Source organism: Salvelinus alpinus, chromosome 31 (genome assembly GCF_045679555.1).
Source record: "Salvelinus alpinus chromosome 31, SLU_Salpinus.1, whole genome shotgun sequence".
Lineage (NCBI taxonomy): Eukaryota > Metazoa > Chordata > Actinopteri > Salmoniformes > Salmonidae > Salvelinus > Salvelinus alpinus.
In genome coordinates, this window is record NC_092116.1 from 35582297 (window position 1) to 35605709 (window position 23413).

Below are 23413 nucleotides of genomic sequence, written 5' to 3' on the forward strand. Positions count from 1 at the left end.
TACAGTGAGAGATTATACACCAGGGGCCAAGCTACAGTGAGAGATTATACACCAGGGGCCAAGCTACAGTGAGATTATACACCAGGGGCCAAGCTACAGTGAGATTATACACCAGGGGCCAAGCTACAGTGAGATTATACACCAGGGGCCAAGCTACAGTGAGATTATACACCAGGGGCCAAGCTACAGTGAGATTATACACCACGGGCCAAGCTACAGTGAGATTATACACCAGGGGCCAAGCTACAGTGAGATTATATACCAGGGGCCAAGCTACAGTGAGATTATATACCAGGGGCCAAGCTACAGTGAGATTATACACCAGGGGCCAAGCTACAGTGAGATTATACACCAGGGGCCAAGCTACAGTGAGATTATACACCAGGGGCCAAGCTACAGTGAGATTATATACCAGGGGCCAAGCTACAGTGAGATTATACACCAGGGGCCAAGCTACAGTGAGAGATTATACACCAGGGGCCAAGCTACAGTGAGAGATTATACACCAGGGGCCAAGCTACAGTAAGCACAGGCTCACATACACACCGTACTGACCCGTATATGTTGCGGGCCTTGTACCAGTTGATGTCACATTTTTCCAGTATGACGTATTCTCCTCCCTTGGTCATAGTCAGGTCATGTGGTTCAGGACCATAGAAGTCATACAGAGCTATCACAACCTCCTCGACACCACTACCATCATCGTGGCTGTGGACGGGAGGGGGGGGAGGGGGAGGGGGAGGCCGACGAGACTGGAGGAGCAATGAGAATGAAGGAGGACGAAGGGAGGGACAAAGGGAGGGACAAAGGGAGAGACAAAGGGAGGAGAGAAGGGAGGGACAAATCAAATCAAATTTTATTAGTCACATACACATGGTTAGCAGATGTTAATGCGAGTGTAGCGAAATGCTTGTGCTTCTAGTTCCGACAATGCAGTAATAACCAACAAGTAATCTAACCTAACAATTCCACAACTACTACCTTATACACACACAAGTGTAAAGGGATAAAGAATATGTACATAAAGATATATGAATGAGTGGTGGTACAGAACGGCATAGGCAAGATGCAGTAGATGGTATAGAGTACGGTATATACATATGAGATGAGTACTGTAGGGTATGTAAACATAAAGTGGCATAGTTTAAAGTGGCTAGTGGTACATGTATTACATAAAGATGGCAAGATGCAGTAGATGATATAGAGTACAGTATATACATATGAGATGGGTAATGTAGGGTATGTAAACATTATATTAAGTGGCATTGTTTAAAGTGGCTAGTGGTACATTTTTACATAGTTTCCATCAATTCCCATTTTTAAAGTGGCTGGAGTTGAGTCAGTATGTTGGCAGCGGCCGCTAAATGTTAGTGGTGGCTGTTTAACAGTCTGATGGCCTTGAGATAGAAGCTGTTTTTCAGTCTCTCGGTCCCTGCTTTGATGCACCTGTACTGACCTCGCCTTCTGGATGATAGCGGGGTGAACAGGCAGTGGCTTGGGTGGTTGTTGTCCTTGATGATCTTTATGGCCTTCCTGTGACGTCGGGTGGTGTAGGTGTCCTGGAGGGCAGGTAGTTTGCCCCCGGTGATGCGTTCTGCAGACCTCACTACCCTCTGGAGAGCCTTACGGTTGTGGGCGGAGCAGTTGCCGTACCAGGCGGTGATACAGCCCGACAGGATGCTCTCGATTGTGCATCTGTAGAAGTTTGTGAGTGCTTTTGGTGACAAGCCGAATTTCTTCAGCCTCCTGAGGTTGAAGAGGCGCTGCTGCGCCTTCTTCACGACGCTGTCTGTGTGGGTGGACCAATTCAGTTTGTCCGTGATGTGTACACCGAGGAACTTAAAACTTTCCACCTTCTCCACTACTGACCCGTCGATGTGGATAGGGGGGTGCTCCCTCTGCTGTTTCCTGAAGTCCACAATCATCTCCTTTGTTTTGTTGACGTTGAGTGTGAGGTTATTTTCCTGACACCACACTCCGAGGGCCCTCACCTCCTCCCTGTAGGCCGTCTCGTCGTTGTTGGTAATCAAGCCTACCACTGTAGTGTCATCCGCAAACTTGATGATTGAGTTGGAGGCGTGCATGGCCACGCAGTCGTGGGTGAACAGGGAGTACAGGAGAGGGCTCAGAACGCACCCTTGTGGGGCCCCAGTGTTGAGGATCAGCGGGGTGGAGATGTTGTTACCTACCCTCACCACCTGGGGGCGGCCCGTCAGGAAGTCCAGGACCCAGTTGCACAGGGCGGGGTCGAGACCCAGGGTCTCGAGCTTGATGACGAGTTTGGAGGGTACTATGGTGTTAAATGCTGAGCTGTAATCGATGAACAGCATTCTCACATGGGTATTCCTCTTGTCCAGATGGGTTAGGGCAGTGTGCAGTGTGGTTGCGATTGCGTCGTCTGTGGACCTATTGGGTCGGTAAGCAAATTGGAGTGGGTCTAGGGTGTCCGGTAGGGTGGAGGTGATATGGTCCTTGACTAGTCTCTCAAAGCACTTCATGATGACGGAAGTGAGTGCTACGGGGCGGTAGTCGTTTAGCTCAGTTACCTTAGCTTTCTTGGGAACAGGAACAATGGTGGCCCTCTTGAAGCATGTGGGAACAGCAGACTGGGATAAGGATTGATTGAATATGTCCGTAAACACACCAGCCAGCTGGTCTGCGCATGCTCTGAGGACGCGGCTGGGAATGCCGTCTGGGCCTGCAGCCTTGCGAGGGTTAACACGTTTAAATGTTTTACTCACCTCGGCTGCAGTGAAGAAGAGCCCGCAGGTTTTGGTAGGGGGCCGTGTCAGTGGCACTGTATTGTCCTCAAAGTGGGCAAAAAAGTTGTTTAGCCTGTCTGGGAGCAAGACATCCTGGTCCGCGACGGGGCTGGTTTTCTTTTTGTAATCCGTGATTGACTGTAGACCCCGCCACATACCTCTTGTGTCTGAGCTGTTGAATTGCGACTCGATTTTGTCTCTGTACTGGGACTTAGCCTGTTTGATTGCCTTGCGGAGAGAATAGCTACACTGTTTGTATTCAGTCATGCTTCCGGTCATCTTGCCCTGGTTAAAAGCAGTGGTTCGCGCTTTCAGTTTCACGCGAATGCTGCCGTCAATCCACGGTTTCTGGTTTGGGAATGTTTTAATCGTTGCTGTGGGTACGACATCGTCAATGCACTTCCTAATGAACTCGCTCACCGAATCAGCATATTCGTCAATATTGTTGTTGGACGCAATGCGGAACATATTCCAATCCGCGTGATCGAAGCAGTCTTGAAGCGTGGAATCAGATTGGTCGGACCAGCGTTGAACAGACCTGAGCGCGGGAGCTTGTTGTTTTAGTTTCTGTTTGTAGGCTGGAATCAACAAAATGGAGTCGTGGTCAGCTTTTCCGAAAGGGGGGCGGGGGAGGGCCTTATACAGTGGGGAGAACAAGTATTTGATACACTGACGATTTTGCAGGTTTTCCTACTTACAAAGCATGTAGAGGTCTGTCATTTTTATCATAGGTACACTTCAACTGTGAGAGACGGAATCTAAAACAAAAATCCAGAAAATAACATTGTATGATTTTATAATAATTAATTTGCATTTTATTGCATGACATAAGTATTTGATCACCTACCAACCAGTAAGAATTCCGGCTCTCACAGACCTGTTAGTTTTTCTTTAAGAAGCCCTCCTGTTCTCCACTCATTACCTGTGTTAACTGCACCTGTTTGAACTCGTTACCTGTATAAAAGACACCTGTCCACACACTCAATCAAACAGACTCCAACATCTCCGCAATGGCCAAGACCAGAGAGCTGTGTAAGGACATCAGGGATAAAATTGTAGACCTGCACAAGGCTGGGATGGGCTACAGGACAATAGGCAAGCAGCTTGGTGAGAAGTCAACAACTGTTGGCGCAATTATTAGAAAATGGAAGAAGTTCAAGATGACGGTCAATCACCCTCGGTCTGGGGCTCCATGCAAGATCTCACCTCGTGGGGCATCAATGATCATGAGGAAGGTGAGGGATCAGCCCAGAACTACACGGCAGGACCTGGTCAATGACCTGAAGAGAGCTGGGACCACAGTCTCAAAGAAAACCATTAGTAACACACTACGCCGTCATGGATTAAAATCCTGCAGTGCACGCAAGGTCCCCCTGCTCAAGCCAGCGCATGTCTAGGCCCGTCTGAAGTTTGCCAATGACCATCTGGATGATCCAAAGGAGGAATGGGAGAAGGTCATGTGGTCTGATGAGACAAAAATTGAGCTTTTTGGTCTAAACTCCACTCACCGTGTTTGGAGGAAGAAGAAGGATGAGTACAACCCCAAGAACACCATCCCAACCGTGAAGCATGGAGGTGGAAACATAATTCTTTGGGGATGCTTTTCTGCAAAGGGGACAGGACGACTGCACCGTATTGAGGGGAGGATGGATGGGGCCATGTATCGCGAGATCTTGGCCAACAACGTCCTTCCCTCAGTAAGAGCATTGAAGATGGGTCGTGGCTGGGTCTTCCAGCATGACAACAACCCAAAACACACAGCCAGGGCAACTAAGGAGTGGCTCCGTAAGAAGCATCTCAAGGTCCTGGAGTGGCCTAGCCAGTCTCCAGACCTGAACCCAATAGAAAATCTTTGGAGGGAGCTGAAAGTCCGTATTGCCCAGCGACAGCCCCGAAACCTGAAGGATCTGGAGAAGGTCTGTATGGAGGAGTGGGCCAAAATCCCTGCTGCAGTGTGTGCAAACCTGGTCAAGAACTACAGGAAACGTATGATCTCTGTAATTGCAAACAAAGGTTTCTGTACCAAATATTAAGTTCTGCTTCTCTGATGTATCAAATACTTATGTCATGCAATAAGATGCAAATGAATTACTTAAAAATCATACAATGTGATTTTCTGGATTTTTGTTTTAGATTCCGTCTCTCACAGTTGAAGTGTACCTATGATACAAATTACAGACCTCTACATGCTTTGTAAGTAGGAAAACCTGCAAAATCGGCAGTGTATCAAATACTTGTTCTCCCCACTGTATGCGTCGCGGAAATTAGTATAACAATGATCTAGGGTTTTTCCAGCCCTGGTAGCACAATCGATATGCTGATAGAATTTAGGGAGTTTTGTTTTTAGATTAGCCTTGTTAAAATCCCCAGCTACGATGAATGCAGCCTCAGGGTGTGTGGTTTCCAGTTTACAAAGAGTCAGATAAAGTTCGTTCAGGGCCATCGATGTGTCTGCTTGGGGGGGAATATATACGGCTGTGATTATAATTGAAGAGAATTCTCTTGGTAGATAATGCGGTCGACATTTGATTGTGAGGAGTTCTAGATCAGGTGAACAGAATGACTTGAGTTCCTGTGTGTTGTTATGATGATCACACCACGTCTCGTTAATCATAAGGCATACCCCCCCGCCCCTCTTCTTACCAGAAAGATGTTTGTTTCTGTCGGCGCGATGCATGAAGAAACCAGCTGGCTGCACCGACTCCGTTAGCGTCTCTTGAGTTAGCCATGTTTCCGTGAAGCAGAGCACGTTGCAATCCCTGATGTCTCTCTGGAATGCTACCCGTGCTCGGATTTCATCAACCTTATTGTCAAGAGACTGGACATTGGCGAGTAGTATGCTAGGGAGTGGAGCGCGATGTGCCCGTCTCCGAAGCCTGACCAGGAGACCGCCTCGTTTGCCCCTTTTACGGCGTCGCACAGGGTCGCCGGCTGGGATCAGATCCATTGTATTGGGTGGAAGGCAAAACACTGGATCCGTTTCGGGAAAGTCATATTCCTGGTAGGAACGATGATGAGTTGACGTTAATCGTATATTCAGTAGTTCCTCCCGACTGTATGTAATGAAACCTAAGATTACCTGGGGTACCGATGTAAGAAATAACACATAAAAAAAACAAAATACTGCATATTTTCCAAGGAACGCGAAGCGAGGCGGCCATCTCGTGTCGGCGCCGGATGTAAGGGAGGAGGGAGGAGAGAAGGGAGGGGAGAAGGGAGGAGAGAAGAGAGGGACAAAGGGAGGGTCAAAGGGAGGGACAAAAGGAGGAGAGAAGGGAGGAGAGAAGGGAGGGGAGAAGGGACGAAGGGACGAAAAGGGACATTTGTTAACTTTGTTCTGTTTCTGTTGTATCCAGCTTGTCTGGTTGCTAGGGTATGACTCATTTTTGTTATAGCTTACTATTTGTCGGGTAATATTACAACAGAAATTCTAGAAGGCAGAAGGGCCATTCCATGTCATATCAACAAGCCATGATGTCACCCACCATCTCAGATTGTTCTGAAATCGTTTCTGCCGTTAGCAACAGGTAAGATCAGCATTCCTGTAACATTATTTTGATTAAATTTATAATTAGATCTCTGAGAAATAAAGCGAATTGAATTGCACCTAACATCCAATTTGGACCACAAGTCTTCTTCATAACAATGATTAAGACGTCCAATAAAATGTATCAAAATCCCACCCAGGCCCCCCCCCACACCCACACCCCACGCCAATCCCACCCAGGGACCCCCCCCACGCCAATCCCACCCAGGGACCCCCCCCACACCCCACACCAATCCCACCCAGGGACCCCCCCCCCCACACCCCACGCCAATCCCACCCAGGGACCCCCCCCCCCCCACACCAATCCCACCCAGGGACCCCCCCCCACACCCCATGCCAATCCCACCCAGGGACCCCCCCCCCCCACGCCAATCCCACCCAGGGACCCCCCCCACACACCACGCCAATCCCACCCAGGGACCCCCCCCACACCAATCCCACCCAGGGACCCCCCCCCACACCAATCCCACCCCAACAACCAGTATATAGTATTAATTCTCTATGTCTGGCAGGTAGTATGTTGTTGCTTGGAGTATTGCTTCTTCCTCTTATGTAATATATTCCATCTGAATCTGCTGATGTTTTTATTTTCCCCTGTTCAGAGAAGTTAGCCATTGAAGTCAGTGCATTACTTGTCAGACAGAGAACTGATACTGTATACTGGTTGTTGGGGTGGGATTGGTGTGGGGTGTGGAGGGAGGGAGGGGGGGGGTCCCTGGGTGGTTTTTGATACTTTTATTGGATTCCTCATGTCTTACTAATCGTTAGGAATAATTATCGTTAGGAATAATAATTATAATAATTAATTATTATAATTAATTAATCTATAATTATGGTCCAAATTGGATGTTAGGCACTATATTTATTGAAGTTTATATGAATCATATAAATAAATAAATAAAAATGCCAATTTCGGTGCACTCAATTGGCTTCAATTTAAATTTTAACAAAATAATGTTTCAGGAATGCTAATCGTATCGGTTTCTAACTACAGAAACTATTTCAAAAACAATCTGACATGGTCGGTGTCTTAAACCTCTTTCTTGTGCTTGTTGAGGTGGGATGACTCTGAAGGGTTTGTGTGAGTGAGAGTGAGAGTGAAAGACAGACAGACAGACAGACAGACAGACAGACAGACAGACAGACAGACAGACAGACAGACAGACAGACAGACAGAGAGAGACAGAGAGAGACAGAGAGAGACAGAGAGAGAGAGTGTAAAGAGGAAATGGTAGAGAGAGAGAGAGGGAGGGAGAGAGACAGAGAGAGAGAGACAGAGAGAGAGAGACAGAGAGAGAGAGACAGAGAGAGAGAGACAGAGAGCGAGAGACAGAGGAACTAGACAGACAGTGTTCTTACCCTTCCTGTGACCTCCTCTCCAGGTATGGGAGGAAGAAGTTTCCTCGAAACTGAAAAGAGGAAGAGAATTGTTCTTTCATTATTCAAAGTCAACAGCTACAGAGAACATGTACTCATGAGTGTGAGTGAGTGAGTGAGTGAGTGTGAGAGTGTGTGTATATGTGTATTAGTGATATGTAGGTTGACTCATAACCCAAATGCTTTTGGTCAGAAAAAAGTGAAAGCCGTGCTCTATCTATATATATATATATATTTATATCTATATATATATATATATATATATATATCTCTCTCTCCTTTATTTAACCAGGCAGTCCAGATGAGAACAAGTTCTCATTTACAACTGCGACAATATAAAGCAACGCAGTGCGACACAAACAACAGAGTTACACATGGAATAAACAAACATACAGTCAATAATACAATAGAAAACGTCTATATACAGTGTGTGCAAATGGCGTAAGGAGGTAAGGCAATAAATAGGTCATAGTAGCGAAGTAATTACAATTGAGCAAATTAACACCGGAGATATATATGTGCAGATGATGATGTGCAAGTAGAGATACTGGTGTGTAAAAGAGCAAAAAAGTAAATAAAAACAATATGGGGATGAGGTAGGTAGTTAGTTGGATGGGCTATTTACAGACGGACTGTGTACAGCTGCTGCGATCAGTAAGCTGCTCAGATAGCTGATGCTTAAAGTTAGTGAGGCAGATACAAGTCTCCAACTTCAGCGATTTTTGCAATTCGTTCCAGTCATTGGCAGCAGAGAACTGGAAGGAAAGGTGGCCAAAGGAGGTGTTGGCTTTAGGGCTGACCAGTGAGATATACCTGCTGGAGCGCATGCTACGGGTGGGTGTTGCTATGGTGACAGTAGTCTAATGTTATAGAACAGTAGTCTAGTTGACAGTCACAAGACGAGGACTTCAACACGTCAAAGGAACTGTACTGTTCAGATGGGTTAAATGGAATAGTAGCCTGACTGAACTATGGACACTGACTGTAAGTATATAACCTCTCACATATAATATTAACTCCTGGATACATATGTACATTTTGACTCAGTAACTGCAGAAATATGATTTCTTTCAGCATTTTAAGAGTGGAAGAAACCTGCTCACTGCTCTAGCTGGTATCACTGCTCTTGCTAGCATCACAGGATCACTGATCTAGCTAGCATCACAGGATCGCTGATCTAGCTGGCATCACAGTATCACTGCTCTAGCTAGCATCACAGGATCGCTGATCTAGCTAGCGTCACAGGATCGCTGATCTAGCTGGCATCACAGGATCGCTGATCTAGCTGGCATCACAGTATCACTGCTCTAGCTAGCATCACAGTATCACTGCTCTAGCTAGCATCACAGGATCGCTGATCTAGCTGGCATCACAGTATCACTGCTCTAGCTAGTATCACTGCTCTAGCTAGCATCACAGGATCGCCTATCTAGCTGGCATTACAGTATCACTGCTCTAGCTAGCATCACAGGATCGCTGATCTAGCTGGCATCACAGTATCACTGATCTAGCTAGCATCACAGTATCACTGCTCTAGCTAGCATCACAGGATCGCTGATCTAGCTGGCATCACAGTATCACTGCTCTAGCTAGCATCACAGGATCGCTGATCTAGCTAGCATCACAGGATCGCTGATCTAGCTGGCATCACAGTATCACTGCTCTAGCTAGCATCACAGTATCACTGCTCTAGCTAGCATCACAGGATCGCTGATCTAGCTGGCATCACAGTATCACTGCTCTAGCTAGCATCACAGGATCGCTGATCTAGCTGGTATCACAGTATCACTGATCTAGCTAGCATCACTGCTCTAACTAGCAACACAGGATCACAGCTCTAGCTAGCATCACAGTATCACTGCTCTAGCTAGCATCACAGGATCACTGATCTAGCTAGCATCACAGGATCGCTGATCTAGCTGGCATCACAGTATCACTGCTCTAGCTAGCATCACAGGATCACTGATCTAGCGAGCATCACAGGATCACTGCTCTTGCTAGTATCACAGTATCACTGCTCTTGCTAGTGTCACAGTATCACTGCTCTAGCTAGTATCACTGCTCTAGCTAATATCACAGTATCACTGCTCTAGCTAGTATCACTGCTCTAGCTAATATCACAGTATCACTGCTCTAGCTAGTATCACTGCTCTAGCTAATATCCCAGTATCACTGCTCTAGCTAGTATCACTGATCTTGCTAGCTTCACAGTATCACTGCTCTAGCTAGTATCACTGCTCTAGCTAATATCACAGTATCACTGCTCTAGCTAGTATCACTGCTCTTGATAGTATCACTGCTCTTGATAGTATCACTGCTCTTGATAGTATCACTACTCTTGATAGTATCACAGGATCACTGCTCTTGATAGTATCACTGCTCTTGCTAGTATCACTGCTCTTGCTAGTATCACTGCTCTTGATAGTATCACTGCTCTTGATAGTATCACTGCTCTTGCTAGTATCACTGCTCTTGCTAGTATCACTGCTCTTGCTAGTATCACTGCTCTTGATAGTATCACAGTATCACTGCTCTTGTGGGGGTGCTTTGCTGGTGACACAGTCTGTGATATATTCAGAAATCACTTAATCAGCATGGCTACTAGAGGTCGACATAGCCGATTAATTAGGGCCGATTTCAAGTTTTCATAACAAATCGGTAATCTGCCTTTTTGGATGCCGATTATGGCCGATTACCTTGCAATCCACGAGGAGGCTGCGTGGCAGGCTGACCACCTGTTATGCGAGTTCATTATTAAAAGGACCTTGTGGCTGCAAGGAGCCATGGTAAATTGCTAGCTAGCATTAAACGTATCTTATTATAAAAAAATCAATCTTCACATAATCACTAATTAACCTAGTAATATCATCAACCATGTGTAGTTAACTAGCTTGTCCTGCGTTGCATATAACCAATGCGGTGCCTGTTAATTTATCATCGAATCAGTCTACTTCATCTTCGCCAAACGGGTGATGATTTAACAAAAGCGCATTCGCGAAAAAAGCACAATCGTTGCACGAATGTACCTAACCATAAGCATCAGTGCCTTTCTTAAAATCAATACACAGAAGTATATATTTTTAGTGTATTTTTAAACCTGCATATTTGGTTAAAAGAAATTCATGTTAGTATTAAACTAGGGAAATTGTATCACTTCTCTTGCGGTCAGTGCAAGCAGAGTCAGGGTATATGTAACAGTCTGGGCCGCCTGGCTCGTTGCGAACAGTGAACTAATTTGCCTGAATTTTACATAATTATGACATAACATTGAAGGTTGTACAATGTAACAGCAATATTTAGACTTATGGATGCCACCCGTTCGATAAAATACGGAATGGTTTCGTATTTCAGTGGAAGAATAAACATTTAGTTTTTATTAACATTTGACCATATTAATGACCAAAGGCTCGTATTTCAGTGTGTTATTATATTATAATTAAGTCTGATTTGATAGAGCAGTCTGACTGAGCGGTGGTAGGCAGCAGCAGGCTCGTAAGCATTCATTCAAACAGCACTTTACTGCGTTTGCCAGCAGCCCTTAGCAATGTTTGAGGCACAACGCTGTTTATGACTTCAAGCCTATCAACTCCTGAGATTAGACTGGCAATACTAAAGTGCCTATAAGAACATCTAATAGTCAAAGGTGTATATGAAATACAAATGGTATAGAGAGAAATATTTGACGTGTCATAATTCCTATAACTACAACCTAAAACTTCTTAACTGGGAATATTGAATTTGTGTATTATATTAAGTCAAAATAAAAGTGTTCATTCAGTATTGTTGTAAATGTCATTTTTACAAATACATAAAAAAACAATCAAATAAAATACAATAAAAAAAATAGGCAGATTAAATCAGTATCGGCTTTTTTGGTCCTCCAATAAATCGGTATCAGTATCGGCGTTGAAGAATTATAAATCGGTCGACCTCTAATGGCTACCACAGCATTCTGCAGCGATACGCCATCCCATCTGGTTTGTGCTTAGTGGGACTATCATTTGTTTTTCAACAGGACAATGACGCAACACACCTCCAGGCTGTGTAAGGGCTATTTGACCAAGAAGGAGAGTGATGGAGTGCTGCATCAGATTACCTGGCCTCCACAATCACCCGACCTCAACCTAATTGAGATGGTTTGGGATGAGTAGGATCGCAGAGTGAAGAAAAACAGCCCAAAAGTGCTCAGCATATGTGGGAACTCCTTAAAGTCTGTTGGAAAAGCATTCCAGGTAAAGCTGGTTGAGAGAATGCCAAGAGTGTACAAAGCTGCCACAACGCAAAGGGTGGCTACTTTGAAGAATCTCAAATATATTTGGATTTGTTTAATACTTTTTTGGTTACTAAACTCAGCAAAATAAACATCCTCTCACTGTCAACACAGTGAGAGGATGTTCCACAGACATGTGACTAACAGAAATTGAATAATGTGTCCCTGAACAAAGGGGGGGATCAAAATCAAAAGTAACAGTCAGTATCTGGTGTGGCCACCAGCTGCATTAAGTACTGCAGTGCATCTCCTCCTCATGGACTGCACCAGATTTGCCAGTTCTTGCTGTGAGATGTTACCCCACTCTTCCACCAAGGTACCTGCAAGTTCCTGGACATTTCTGGGGGAAATGGCCCTAGCCCTCATCCTCCGATCCTACAGGTCCCAGACGTGCTCAATGGGATTGAGGCCCGGGCTCTTCGCTGGCCATGGCAGAACACTGACATTACTGTCTTGCAGGAAATCACGCACAGAATGAGCAGTATGGCTGGTGGCATTGTCATGCTGGAGGGTCATGTCAGGATGAGCCTGCAGGAAGGGTACCACATGAGTGAGGAGGATGTCTTCCCTGTAACGCACAGCATTGAGATTGCCTGCAATGACAACAAGCTCAGTCCGATGATGCTGTGACACACCGCCCCAGACCATGACGGACCCTCCACCTGCAAATCGAGCCCGCTCCAGAGTACAGGCCTCGGTGTAACGCTCATTCCTTCAACGATAAAAGCGAATCCGACCATCACCCGTTGAGACAAAACCACGACTCGTCAGTGAAGAGCATTTTTTGCCAGTCCTGTCTGGACCAGCGACGGTGGGTTTGTGCCCATAGGCGACGTTGTTGCCGGTTATATCTGTTGAGGACCTGCCTTACAACAGGCCTAAAAGCCCTCAGTCCAGCCTCTCTCAGCCTATTGTGAACAGTCTGATGGAGGGATTGTGCGTTCCTGGTGTAACTCGGGCAGTTGTTGCTATCCTGTACCTGTCCCACAGGTGTGATGTTCGGATGTACCAATCCTGTGCAGGTGTTGTTACACGTGGTCTGCCACTGCGAGAACGATCAGCTGTCCGTCCTGTCTCCCCGTAGCGCTGTCTTAGGCGTCTCACAGTATGGACATTGCAATTTATTGCTCTGGCCCCATCTGCAGTCCTCATGCCTCCTTGCAGCATACCTAAGGCGCGTTCACGCAGATGAGCAGGGACCCTGGGCATCTTTCTTTTGGTGTTTTTCAGAGTCAGTAGAAAGGCCTTTTTAGTGTCCTAAATTTTCATAACTGTGACCTTAATTGCCTACCGTCTGTAAGCTGTTAGTGTCTTAACGACCGTTCCACAGGTACATGTTCATTCATTGTTTATGGTTCATTGAACAAGCATGGGAAACAGTGTTTAAACCCTTTACAATGAAGATCTGTGAAGTTATTTGGATTTTTACGAATTATCTTTGAAAGACAGGGTCCTGAACACTATCACTGGGTCCTGAAAAAGGGACGTTTCTTTTTTTTGCTCAGTTTACATGATTCCATATGTGTTATTTCATAGTTGTGATGTCTTCACTATTATTCTACAATGTAGAAAATAGTTTTAAAAAATAAAGAAAAACCCTTGAATGAGTATGCGTGTCCAAACTTTTGGCTGGTACTGTATATCTCAAGTGTTTCCATTAGGAAAATGTGGCGCCTGACAACATGATCGGGAAGATTTTAATTGATCAGACATTTGAGAAATGTACCATATGCATTGGGTGCGTGACCTGATTAGGGTCGTCCAACCACAGTCTTCAGAATGACAGAAATCACATTTAGATTATGGTAACTCATATTAAAACATAACATTTATGTAAAGAAGCAGATAATTTTAAAAAATGACATTTTCAAACATTTGCCAAAAAAAATGCAATTTGCAGGGAAAACACCACTCTAAAACAGTGCATCTGGGATAACACCACTCTAAAACAGTGCATCTGGGATAACACCACTCTAAAACAGTGCATCAGGGATAACACCACTCTAAAACAGTGCATCGGGGATAACACCACTCTAAAACAGTGCATCGGGGATAACACCACTCTAAAACAGTGCATCAGGGATAACACCACTCTAAAACAGTGCATCAGGGATAACACCACTCTAAAACAGTGCATCTGGGATAACACCACTCTAAAACAGTGCATCTGGGATAACACCACTCTAAAACAGTGCATCAGGGATAACACCACTCTAAAACAGTGCATCAGGGATAACACCACTCTAAAACAGTGCATCTGGGATAACACCACTCTAAAACAGTGCATCAGGGATAACACCACTCTAAAACAGTGCATCAGGGATAACACCACTCTAAAACAGTGCATCTGGGATAACACCACTCTAAAATAGTGCATCTGGGATAACACCACTCTAAAACAGTGCATCTGGGATAACACCACTCTAAAACAGTGCATCAGGGATAACACCACTCTAAAACAGTGCATCTGGGATAACACCACTCTAAACAGTGCATCTGGGATAACACCACTCTAAAACAGTGCATCGGGGATAACACCACTCTAAAACAGTGCATCTGGGATAACACCACTCTAAAACAGTGCATCTGGGATAACACCACTCTAAACAGTGCATCTGGGATAACACCACTCTAAAACAGTGCATCTGGGATAACACCACTCTAAAACAGTGCATCAGGGATAACACCACTCTAAAACAGTGCATCAGGGATAACACCACTCTAAAACAGTGCATCTGGGATAACACCACTCTAAAACAGTGCATCTGGGATAACACCACTCTAAAACAGTGCATCTGGGATAACACCACTCTAAACAGTGCATCTGGGATAACACCACTCTAAACAGTGCATCTGGGATAACACCACTCTAAAACAGTGCATCGGGGATAACACCACTCTAAAACAGTGCATCGGGGATAACACCACTCTAAAACAGTGCATCTGGGATAACACCACTCTAAAACAGTGCATCAGGGATAACACCACTCTAAAACAGTGCATCAGGGATAACACCACTCTAAAACAGTGCATCGGGGATAACACCACTCTAAAACAGTGCATCAGGGATAACACCACTCTAAAACAGTGCATCAGGGATAACACCACTCTAAAACAGTGCATCAGGGATAACACCACTCTAAAACAGTGCATCTGGGATAACACCACTCTAAAACAGTGCATCAGGGATAACACCACTCTAAAACAGTGCATCAGGGATAACACCACTCTAAAACAGTGCATCTGGGATAACACCACTCTAAAACAGTGCATCAGGGATAACACCACTCTAAAACAGTGCATCAGGGATAACACCACTCTAAAACAGTGCATCTGGGATAACACCACTCTAAAATAGTGCATCTGGGATAACACCACTCTAAAACAGTGCATCTGGGATAACACCACTCTAAAACAGTGCATCAGGGATAACACCACTCTAAAACAGTGCATCTGGGATAACACCACTCTAAACAGTGCATCTGGGATAACACCACTCTAAAACAGTGCATCGGGGATAACACCACTCTAAAACAGTGCATCTGGGATAACACCACTCTAAAACAGTGCATCTGGGATAACACCACTCTAAACAGTGCATCTGGGATAACACCACTCTAAAACAGTGCATCTGGGATAACACCACTCTAAAACAGTGCATCTGGGATAACACCACTCTAAAACAGTGCATCAGGGATAACACCACTCTAAAACAGTGCATCGGGGATAACACCACTCTAAACAGTGCATCTGGGATAACACCACTCTAAACAGTGCATCTGGGATAACACCACTCTAAACAGTGCATCAGGGATAACACCACTCTAAACAGTGCATCTGGGATAACACCACTCTAAAACAGTGCATCTGGGATAACACCACTCTAAAACAGTGCATCTGGGATAACACCACTAAAACAGTGCATCGGGGATAACACCACTCTAAAACAGTGCATCGGGGATAACACCACTCTAAAACAGTGCATCGGGGATAACACCACTCTAAAACAGTGCATCGGGGATAACACCACTCTAAAACAGTGCATCTGGGATAACACCACTCTAAAACAGTGCATCTGGGATAACACCACTCTAAACAGTGCATCTGGGATAACACCACTCTAAAACAGTGCATCGGGGATAACACCACTCTAAAACAGTGCATCGGGGATAACACCACTCTAAAACAGTGCATCTGGGATAACACCACTCTAAAACAGTGCATCTGGGATAACACCACTCTAAAACAGTGCATCTGGGATAACACCACTCTAAAACAGTGCATCTGGGATAACACCACTCTAAACAGTGCATCTGGGATAACACCACTCTAAACAGTGCATCTGGGATAACACCACTCTAAAACAGTGCATCAGGGATAACACCACTCTAAAACAGTGCATCGGGGATAACACCACTCTAAAACAGTGCATCGGGGATAACACCACTCTAAAACAGTGCATCTGGGATAACACCACTCTAAAACAGTGCATCGGGGATAACACCACTCTAAAACAGTGCATCTGGGATAACACCACTCTAAAACAGTGCATCTGGGATAACACCACTCTAAACAGTGCATCTGGGATAACACCACTCTAAAACAGTGCATCGGGGATAACACCACTCTAAAACAGTGCATCGGGGATAACACCACTCTAAAACAGTGCATCTGGGATAACACCACTCTAAAACAGTGCATCTGGGATAACACCACTCTAAAACAGTGCATCGGGGATAACACCACTCTAAACAGTGCATCTGGGATAACACCACTCTAAACAGTGCATCTGGGATAACACCACTCTAAACAGTGCATCAGGGATAACACCACTCTAAAACAGTGCATCTGGGATAACACCACTCTAAAACAGTGCATCAGGGATAACACCACTCTAAAACAGTGCATCAGGGATAACACCACTCTAAAACAGTGCATCAGGGATAACACCACTCTAAAACAGTGCATCGGGGATAACACCACTCTAAAACAGTGCATCTGGGATAACACCACTCTAAAACAGTGCATCGGGGATAACACCACTCTAAAACAGTGCATCAGGGATAACACCACTCTAAACAGTGCATCTGGGATAACACCACTCTAAACAGTGCATCTGGGATAACACCACTCTAAAACAGTGCATCGGGGATAACACCACTCTAAAACAGTGCATCGGGGATAACACCACTCTAAAACAGTGCATCTGGGATAACACCACTCTAAAACAGTGCATCTGGGATAACACCACTCTAAAACAGTGCATCGGGGATAACACCACTCTAAAACAGTGCATCAGGGATAACACCACTCTAAACAGTGCATCTGGGATAACACCACTCTAAACAGTGCATCTGGGATAACACCACTCTAAACAGTGCATCTGGGATAACACCACTCTAAACAGTGCATCAGGGATAACACCACTCTAAAACAGTGCATCGGGGATAACACCACTCTAAAACAGTGCATCGGGGATAACACCACTCTAAAACAGTGCATCTGGGATAACACCACTCTAAAACAGTGCATCGGGGATAACACCACTCTAAAACAGTGCATCGGGGATAACACCACTCTAAAACAGTGCATCTGGGATAACACCACTCTAAAACAGTGCATCTGGGATAACACCACTCTAAAACAGTGCATCTGGGATAACACCACTCTAAAACAGTGCATCGGGGATAACACCACTCTAAAACAGTGCATCTGGGATAACACCACTCTAAAACAGTGCATCTGGGATAACACCACTCTAAAACAGTGCATCTGGGATAACACCACTCTAAAACAGTGCATCTGGGATAACACCACTCTAAAACAGTGCATCGGGGATAACACCACTCTAAACAGTGCATCTGGGATAACACCACTCTAAACAGTGCATCTGGGATAACACCACTCTAAACAGTGCATCTGGGATAACACCACTCTAAACAGTGCATCTGGGATAACACCACTCTAAAACAGTGCATCTGGGATAACACCACTCTAAAACAGTGCATCGGGGAGAACACCACTCTAAAACAGTGCATCGGGGATAACACCACTCTAAAACAGTGCATCGGGGATAACACCACTCTAAAACAGTGCATCGGGGATAACACCACTCTAAAACAGTGCATCGGGGATAACACCACTCTAAAACAGTGCATCTGGGATAACACCACTCTAAAACAGTGCATCTGGGATAACACCACTCTAAAACAGTGCATCTGGGATAACACCACTCTAAAACAGTGCATCTGGGATAACACCACTCTAAAACAGTGCATCTGGGATAACACCACTCTAAACAGTGCATCTGGGATAACACCACTCTAAACAGTGCATCGGGGATAACACCACTCTAAACAGTGCATCGGGGATAACACCACTCTAAACAGTGCATCGGGGATAACACCACTCTAAAACAGTGCATCGGGGATAACACCACTCTAAAACAGTGCATCAGGGATAACACCACTCTAAAACAGTGCATCTGGGATAACACCACTCTAAACAGTGCATCTGGGATAACACCACTCTAAACAGTGCATCTGGGATAACACCACTCTAAAACAGTGCATCTGGGATAACACCACTCTAAAACAGTGCATCTGGGATAACACCACTCTAAAACAGTGTATCAGGGATAACACCACTCTAAAACAGTGCATCGGGGATAACACCACTCTAAAACAGTGCATCGGGGATAACACCACTCTAAAACAGTGCATCGGGGATAACACCACTCTAAAACAGTGCATCGGGGATAACACCACTCTAAAACAGTGCATCTGGGATAACATCACTCTAAAACAGTGCATCTGGGATAACACCACTCTAAAACAGTGCATCTGGGATAACACCACTCTAAAACAGTGCATCGGGGATAACACCACTCTAAAACAGTGCATCGGGGATAACACCACTCTAAACAGTGCATCTGGGATAACACCACTCTAAACAGTGCATCAGGGATAACACCACTCTAAACAGTGCATCAGGGATAACACCACTCTAAACAGTGCATCTGGGATAACACCACTCTAAAACAGTGCATCTGGGATAACACCACTCTAAAACAGTGCATCGGGGATAACACCACTCTAAAACAGTGCATCGGGGATAACACCACTCTAAAACAGTGCATCTGGGATAACACCACTCTAAAACAGTGCATCTTGGATAACACCACTCTAAACAGTGCATCTGGGATAACACCACTCTAAAACAGTGCATCGGGGATAACACCACTCTAAAACAGTGCATCGGGGATAACACCACTCTAAAACAGTGCATCTGGGATAACACCACTCTAAAACAGTGCATCTGGGATAACACCACTCTAAAACAGTGCATCGGGGATAACACCACTCTAAACAGTGCATCTGGGATAACACCACTCTAAACAGTGCATCTGGGATAACACCACTCTAAACAGTGCATCTAGGGATAACACCACTCTAAAACAGTGCATCTGGGATAACACCACTCTAAAACAGTGCATCAGGGATAACACCACTCTAAAACAGTGCATCTGGGATAACACCACTCTAAAACAGTGCATCGGGGATAACACCACTCTAAAACAGTGCATCTGGGATAACACCACTCTAAAACAGTGCATCGGGGATAACACCACTCTAAAACAGTGCATCTGGGATAACACCACTCTAAAACAGTGCATCTGGGATAACACCACTCTAAAACAGTGCATCTGGGATAACACCACTCTAAAACAGTGCATCTGGGATAACACCACTCTAAAACAGTGCATCTGGGATAACACCACTCTAAAACAGTGCATCTGGGATAACACCACTCTAAACAGTGCATCTGGGATAACACCACTCTAAACAGTGCATCTGGGATAACACCACTCTAAAACAGTGCATCGGGGATAACACCACTCTAAAACAGTGCATCGGGGATAACACCACTCTAAAACAGTGCATCGGGGATAACACCACTCTAAAACAGTGCATCAGGGATAACACCACTCTAAAACAGTGCATCTGGGATAACACCACTCTAAAACAGTGCATCTGGGATAACACCACTCTAAACAGTGCATCTGGGATAACACCACTCTAAAACAGTGCATCGGGGATAACACCACTCTAAACAGTGCATCGGGGATAACACCACTCTAAAACAGTGCATCTGGGATAACACCACTCTAAAACAGTGCATCGGGGATAACACCACTCTAAAACAGTGCATCGGGGATAACACCACTCTAAAACAGTGCATCGGGGATAACACCACTCTAAAACAGTGCATCTGGGATAACACCACTCTAAAACAGTGCATCGGGGATAACACCACTCTAAAACAGTGCATCTGGGATAACACCACTCTAAAACAGTGCATCTGGGATAACACCACTCTAAAACAGTGCATCTGGGATAACACCACTCTAAACAGTGCATCTGGGATAACACCACTCTAAACAGTGCATCTGGGATAACACCACTCTAAACAGTGCATCAGGGATAACACCACTCTAAAACAGTGCATCAGGGATAACACCACTCTAAAACAGTGCATCAGGGATAACACCACTCTAAAACAGTGCATCAGGGATAACACCACTCTAAAACAGTGCATCAGGGATAACACCACTCTAAAACAGTGCATCAGGGATAACACCACTCTAAAACAGTGCATCAGGGATAACACCACTCTAAAACAGTGCATCAGGGATAACACCACTCTAAAACAGTGCATCAGGGATAACACCACTCTAAAACAGTGCATCAGGGATAACACCACTCTAAAACAGTGCATCAGGGATAACACCACTCTAAAACAGTGCATCGGGGATAACACCACTCTAAAACAGTGCATCAGGGATAACACCACTCTAAAACAGTGCATCAGGGATAACACCACTCTAAAACAGTGCATCAGGGATAACACCACTCTAAAACAGTGCATCAGGGATAACACCACTCTAAAACAGTGCATCTGGGATAACACCACTCTAAAACAGTGCATCAGGGATAACACCACTCTAAAACAGTGCATCTGGGATAACACCACTCTAAAACAGTGCATCAGGGATAACCCCACTCTAAAACAGTGCATCTGGGATAACAGCACTCTAAAACAGTGCATCAGGGATAACACCACTCTAAAACAGTGCATCAGGGATAACACCACTCTAAAACAGTGCATCAGGGATAACACCACTCTAAAACAGTGCATCTGGGATAACACCACTCTAAAACAGTGCATCTGGGATAACACCACTCTAAAACAGTGCATCAGGGATAACACCACTCTAAAACAGTGCATCAGGGATAACACCACTCTAAAACAGTGCATCTGGGATAACACCACTCTAAAACAGTGCATCGGGGATAACACCACTCTAAAACAGTGCATCAGGGATAACACCACTCTAAAACAGTGCATCTGGGATAACACCACTCTAAAACAGTGCATCAGGGATAACACCACTCTAAAACAGTGCATCGGGGATAACACCACTCTAAAACAGTGCATCAGGGATAACACCACTCTAAAACAGTGCATCAGGGATAACACCACTCTAAAACAGTGCATCAGGGATAACACCACTCTAAAACAGTGCATCAGGGATAACACCACTCTAAAACAGTGCATCTGGGATAACACCACTCTAAAACAGTGCATCTGGGATAACACCACTCTAAAACAGTGCATCAGGGATAACACCACTCTAAAACAGTGCATCTGGGATAACACCACTCTAAACAGTGCATCAGGGATAACACCACTCTAAAACAGTGCATCGGGGATAACACCACTCTAAAACAGTGCATCAGGGATAACACCACTCTAAAACAGTGCATCAGGGATAACACCACTCTAAAACAGTGCATCTGGGAAAACACCACTCTAAAACAGTGCATCGGGGATAACACCACTTCACCAGAAAGCCTTGACTTGATTCCATGGAGGAAGAGGATCAAGAGCTTATTTGAATATTTTTTTAATTTTTTTTGCGGTGGATTGTTTAAAAAAATCACAAGCTCGTAGGCCTTTGCATATTTGGGAAGCCCCCAATTTGATGCAGTACACATTTGTTTAATTTTACCTTTATTTAAATAGGCAAGTCAGATAAGAACAAATTCTTATTTTCAATGACGGCCTACCGGGGAACAGTGGGTTAACTGCCTTGTTCAGGGGCAGAACGACAGATTTTTAAAAAATACAGTCATTCACTGTTCTCAATCTTCGGACTGAAAACGTTGTTTGCAGAGCTGCTACACCTGTGAGAAACAAGTTTTGGTTTATTTCATAACTATCATTTACTAGGAGATTTCCATATTTTCCAAAGTCTTTTTGTTTACAGTGATCCATGCGAGCAATGAACATGTGTCTGTTTTCTCTGATAACGTTGAGGGAGCGCTCGCGCTCACCTGACCACGCATAGAGGTACCTGGCCTGCTGCACGGAAACGTAGGAAAGTGTTATGCAAGGTGTTCGGTGAGGTTGAGGTCAGGGCTCTGTGAAGGCAAGTCAAGTTCTTAAACACTGATCTCGGCAAACCCTTTCTAGTATGGACCTGGCTTTGTGCACGGGGGCTTTGTCATGCTGAAACAGGAAAAGGGCGTTCCCCAAACTGTTACCACAAAGTTGTCACAGAATCGTCTAGAACGTCATTGTATGCTGTATGCTACTGCCAATGTTTGTGTCTATAGAGATTGCATTGCTGTGTGTTCGATTTTATACTCCTGTCAGCAACAGGTGCGACTGAAATAGCCGAAGACACTCATTTGAAAGGGTGTCCAAATACTTCTGGCAATGAGAAGACAGACAGTTTAGATAGGGGATAGATCTTACGGTCTCCAAACAGGTTGTATTCCTCACAGCCCGGGGCCAGTTTCTCTGCCTGACGGCAGCACAGCCACACGCCCTCCATCCAGAACTGAGGATGGAACTTAGCAACGATCACAGAGTTGTCCCTTATCTCTGGAATTACATCCACCACCAACATCAACACACAAGAGAGGAAAAAACATCTGGTTCATCAGATACCTGATAAAACAACATACACCTACCTACAGATGTAGTATCTTAATTTGATCACTCTTTTGTAGCTGACAATTTTCCTTGCACAACACAACTTTTATAGTATTCGAGGTTTAAAAAAGGTTTCTAAAAGCGTTGTGATTTCCACTTTAAAAATGCAGACTTGCTTTGCCCTAACAAAAAAACAAATCGATCAACCCCTACAAAACAATGTCGATTAATGATAATCCACATTATTTTCCTGCTGCAGCAAACTGGCTCAAATAAAGATTCTACATCTGTATGCTGGGACAACAACAGATACAGAGTTTACAGAGTAGGATACAGTAACTAGATGATGTAAAAAAAATGGCTAGTCACTGACCTTCCTTAATGTTTTGGATCCAGATCCTCCTACTCTCATAGCTGGGAGCAAATACATAGAGAGTGCTTGTGTCATACACCACC

General features: G+C 44.8%; 1 protein-coding gene across 1 annotated transcript in view; it reads right to left on the reverse strand.

The window, feature by feature from the left end:
• The window catches only part of LOC139561121 (tyrosine-protein kinase Tec-like), a 55365-nt gene that overhangs the window by 24972 nt on the left and 6980 nt on the right, over positions 1 to 23413 (reverse strand). Inside the window, exons 4-7 of the mRNA XM_071378002.1 lie at positions 23331 to 23412; positions 22778 to 22906; positions 7669 to 7718; positions 556 to 752 (exon numbers count right to left, since the gene is read on the reverse strand). Of these exons, the coding sequence (XP_071234103.1) occupies positions 556 to 752; positions 7669 to 7718; positions 22778 to 22906; positions 23331 to 23412 (458 nt within the window). The remainder of the gene's footprint in view (positions 1 to 555; positions 753 to 7668; positions 7719 to 22777; positions 22907 to 23330; position 23413) is intronic.